The sequence below is a fragment of the Metopolophium dirhodum genome, chromosome 1, assembly GCF_019925205.1.
Source record: "Metopolophium dirhodum isolate CAU chromosome 1, ASM1992520v1, whole genome shotgun sequence".
Taxonomy (NCBI): domain Eukaryota; kingdom Metazoa; phylum Arthropoda; class Insecta; order Hemiptera; family Aphididae; genus Metopolophium; species Metopolophium dirhodum.
In genome coordinates, this window is record NC_083560.1 from 30,876,838 (window position 1) to 30,881,138 (window position 4,301).

Consider the following 4,301-nt stretch of genomic DNA (forward strand, 5'->3'; position numbering starts at 1 on the left):
AAAGACTTGGAAAGTGAAGCAGAATTATGGTACAACATCTGGAAGGAGAAAAAACTGGCTAAAAGCAAACTATCAGACATGGAAATGAGTGAAGTAGTAGAAGAAACAGATATTTTCTTTCCTAAAATAAAACAAGCCTTGCATATTTCTTTAGCTCAGCCATGTACAACTTGCACTATTGAGAGGTCATTCAGTACGTTAAGAAGGGTAAAAACTTGGTTGCGTTCAACGCTGACGGAAAACCGTCTGAATGGTAAATCAAAATAGTTTTTTTATATCAATGCTAATTAATAATTATATTAATATTAATCATATACAATGTAAATTATTTCAGGTCTATGCATACTAAGTGTGCATAGAAAGCTGCTAGATGAAAAAAAGGAAGAGATGCAACAGAAAATTCTCAGCAGATAATGCGAAGACTCTAGACGATTGTCATTGTTATAATTTAAAAATAATGATTAATGAATAATATATTATAAATAAATACTTTAAAAAAAAAATTGAGTTTTAATGATTTAAAGTTGGCTACATCACTACCCCCCCTGATTGAAATCCTAGCTACGCCCATGTGCACATTCATTGAAGTTAATGCATTCCGTTTACGTAAAACACCTCAGCGGGTAGGTAGCAGGTAGGTATTATAAATACACGAGCAGTCGTTTAAAGTGTACGGACTAACTCGTTTGCCTAAATTGATTTTGTATTTTGAGGAAACGTTTATAATCTTTTACAATTGAATATGATTTGAAAAAATATTAAAAACAATTATGGTTGTACTACTTACACCTAAATCAATATTTTTAAACGATTCCGGGATACCTATTACAAGTTTTTAATCAATCACGATTATTTAAAATCAGAAAATCACAGTTGGCTAATTTGAATATACACCAAAATAATAATCTTGTTTTAGTTTTCCCTACAAGGTAGAATGACCTAAATTTTTGATATTGTAAAAATATAATACTACTGCTGGGTGTAGGTACTCACATCTAAAACGCAAACTGCCAGTGAACACAATCCTTCCAGCGTCTTTTCACCCTGGCACGAAACGGACACTGCGATACTATGCATGAATCTTGAAATAAGAAATCTGCGAATCCACGTCGGGCATTGGGTACGGCTGGTTCATGGTTTGTTGGTTCAGACGTCGGTAATCCACACATAGTCGCTTTTCACCTGACGACTTGCTAACGAGGAGCACTGGGCTGGCGTACTGGGAGGTCAAGTCGCTCACGATACCTGCTTCCTTCCAGTCTCGAATCGTGTCAGCGATCAAGCGGCGGTCGGAGGGCGACGTTCGATATGGCTTGAGATTAACCGGAGTGCTATCAGGAATTTCCGTGATGTCCATCGAAATTACATTCGTACAGCCGAGCTCCTTAATATTTTTCGCGAAGGCGTCGTGATATTCGTTTAGTAGCTCGATCAGCGATTCGCGTTGAACCTCCGTCACGTTGGCGTCGAACACAACGTCGTCGACTGTGATGGGTTCCTTCGTGGGCGGCTGCTGTTCGGTTTCCGCGACGTAGATTTTGTCGTCGCCGGCGACATACGTCTTGGTGAGTGCGTCGACGGACACGCAGCTGTTTGATTCAAAAACAATTTCACCCGCTTGTTTTGAGTAATTTACGTGCGGGAGGTTAAGCCATGTGCGACCGACCAACACGTCAACAGGTATCGCGTTGTCAGGCACAACCTTCAGAACGTGGTCAGCTCCCAGCACCTCGTCGACGGTGACGTCGGCGAAGCCTTCGCCGAGATCGTCGTCGCACCAGGTTGATCGGCATTTCCTACGGTGTACAGTGGACACACGGCGTCGCGTACGTCGATACCACACTCGCGGGCTATCGATAAACGTATCAACACAGCGGAGCTGCCCGAGTCGATCAGGCCGGTTACGGCATGTCTGTTAACCAACACGGTTTTTGAAAACGGATTTTTCGGCCTTGTGCTCGAACTTGCGTCGACACGGTACGCATGATCGGCGGCGGACGCGCCCTCAGAACGTTCAGCGACCTCCGGGCATCGGCCGCGTGTGTGCTGATTGTTAGAACTACAGTTAGAACACTTCATCGGTCGTCTTGGTTTCGGGCAATCCTTACTGATATGTCCCGTACCACGGCAATTATAACAATAAATCGTCGGACGGTCCCTCGACGCGTCCATTTTCAGTTCGGGCTCGGATGTCGACAATCCAGCGACCGCGCCAGACGTCGTTTTCGGCAGAACAGCGGGTGCGACGCTAGTCGATTTCGCACTAGGCTGTTCGGTGATGGCCTTCGGTTTACGGGGTTTGGAAAACGTCGACCCGGCGGCCTCGAACTTTTCTTTTCTCTTGGCGCGCATACGTTCCCAATCTCGAATGTCCGATAAAAGATCGTCGCGGTTGAGGTGAGTACGACTGTAGACCCAGTCGGTCAGGGCTTGCGACCTCAGTCCCTCGACGACGTATTCCCGCGTATCAGCGAACGTCAAATCAAGCGAGTGGCACAACCCGAGTTTTGCATAGAAATAATCAATGGTGGGCTCGTTCGGCTCTTGAATTCGGGCTTCGAGTTCACGCCACAGATCGGCCTTACGCAACGTGCGTACGAACGTGGTTTTGAACCTCCGGACGAAGGTGTCCCAATCCCGGAACTCTTCCAACAGGTACCAACTCCGCGTGGCTTGCGAGATGTGCGATCGAACGTATTGCAAACGGTGTCGTAAGGGCCACTGGTTGACCTGAGCCATCCCGTCCACAGAGCTGATCCAATCCTCCACTTGGCTGCTCGACTCGTGTCCGGTGAACGACCAGATGGACGTTCCCACATCCGGGAGTATGCGGTAGTCGATTGAGGCGGCGGCTGAGGAGACATTATTTTGTATAGGCAGCTGTTGTGCAGAGGAGGCACTTTCGAGTGCTTGTAACCTTTCGGTCAACGCGCGCACTTCCTCAAACAATGTGTTGTACGAAGGAGCCTTCGGTGTTGAATTGTCGTCCGTCATCGTGTAGACGAACGTAAACAGTAAACACTGTCGACACAAAACTCGATATCGTCGCGTTGCGTTAACGTCGTGGTCCCGGTTGCGATAAGCGACGCGCACGGTCGCGGTGCCGGTTGCGATAAGCGGCGCGCACGATCGGGGTAACGATTGCGATAAGAACTAACCTCCAAAATCGCAAGGTCGAACTTTGAACCGCGATGGCACACGGCGGGGTGTACAACACGTGAGTACGTGAGACGGATTTTCACGGACACGTTACTTTTCGGCACTCGGCGATTTTCACGAACGCGTTGCTTTTCGGCACTCGCGAAAACGACGACGCGAAACTGCGGTAGACGGCACAGCGGATACAATCGACTCCTTGCGCTCAAAAAGTCGTATCCCACTTCTGATATGAAAGCTATAAAAATATGCTTAAGGGGGGTGTCAGGATTCAAATACTAAAAGATTATAACACGAATTAGAGTATCACTGTGATTTATTAGACATTAGCAAACAAACGTCGCCGAAGCGTAAAACGATTATAAAACTACAGAAGTTCAGACGAGTAACGGCGGTTCGACCTCGAGCACAAGCGTCGTGCTCTACGGTATCGGAGAAACAGAACGATGTACGAACTACGAAGTACGGCGGCGGAGACAGACTGTCCGCCGGCCGTCCAGTGCTGCCAAAGTGTACAAAAAAAAAGATCGCTAACAGTCCTATGGTTTATTTCTTTTAATTTTTGTTAGGTTCCAAACTGCTGTTGTGATCTAACTTTTTCCGTCGGCGTCAGACCGTTCCTTAGAATTTGCATGTTCTCTTGGAACCTATCATTTCGCATATGGACATATTGTTTAAGGGGTTGTGGTTTAGGTTTGAGCGATGATGATGGTGGAATTTTGTTTGAAGACATTCTGTATACTGAAATATTAAAAAGAACCCTTTAGTAAATACACTGATGCGTACGGAACTCAATCAATCTGAAAACCATGTCATACAAACAAGTATATTCCATGAATTGAAATCGAAAACATAATACAAATAAAGCATCGTCAAATTAGTTATGATATATTGATATTTGAACATTCATTGAAGTTAATGCATTCCGTTTACATAAAACACCTCAACGGGTAGGTAGCAGGTACGTATTATAAATACACGAGCAGTCGTTTAAAGTGTACGGATTAACTCGTTTGCCTAAATTGATTTTGTGTTTTGAGGAAACGTTTATAATCTTTTACAATTGAATATGATTTGAAAAAATATTAAAAACAATTAAAGTTGAACTTCTTACACCTAAATCAATATTTTTAAACGATTCCGAG

General features: G+C 44.9%; 1 protein-coding gene across 1 annotated transcript; it reads right to left on the bottom strand.

The window, feature by feature from the left end:
• Nucleotides 1–1,069: 1,069 nt before the first annotated feature.
• On the bottom strand, nucleotides 1,070–2,994 carry LOC132936154 (uncharacterized). The gene is made up of 2 exons (XM_061002846.1): nucleotides 1,844–2,994; nucleotides 1,070–1,796 (listed from the first exon to the last, which is right to left on the bottom strand). The coding sequence occupies exons 1-2, from the start codon at nucleotides 2,992–2,994 to the stop codon at nucleotides 1,070–1,072; spliced, it is 1,878 nt and encodes a 625-aa protein (XP_060858829.1).
• Nucleotides 2,995–4,301: the final 1,307 nt, after the last annotated feature.

What these genes read in the sequence shown, in the direction of transcription:
- LOC132936154 (XM_061002846.1), bottom strand. Translation starts at nt 2,994, where the DNA reads ATGACGGACGACAATTCAACACCGAAGGCTCCTTCGTACAACACATTG. An exon ending in CGTTTATCGATAGCCCGCGA is followed by an intron (nt 1,797 to 1,843) that starts GTGTGGTATCGA and finishes TGTACACCGTAG; the next exon opens with GAAATGCCGATCAACCTGGT.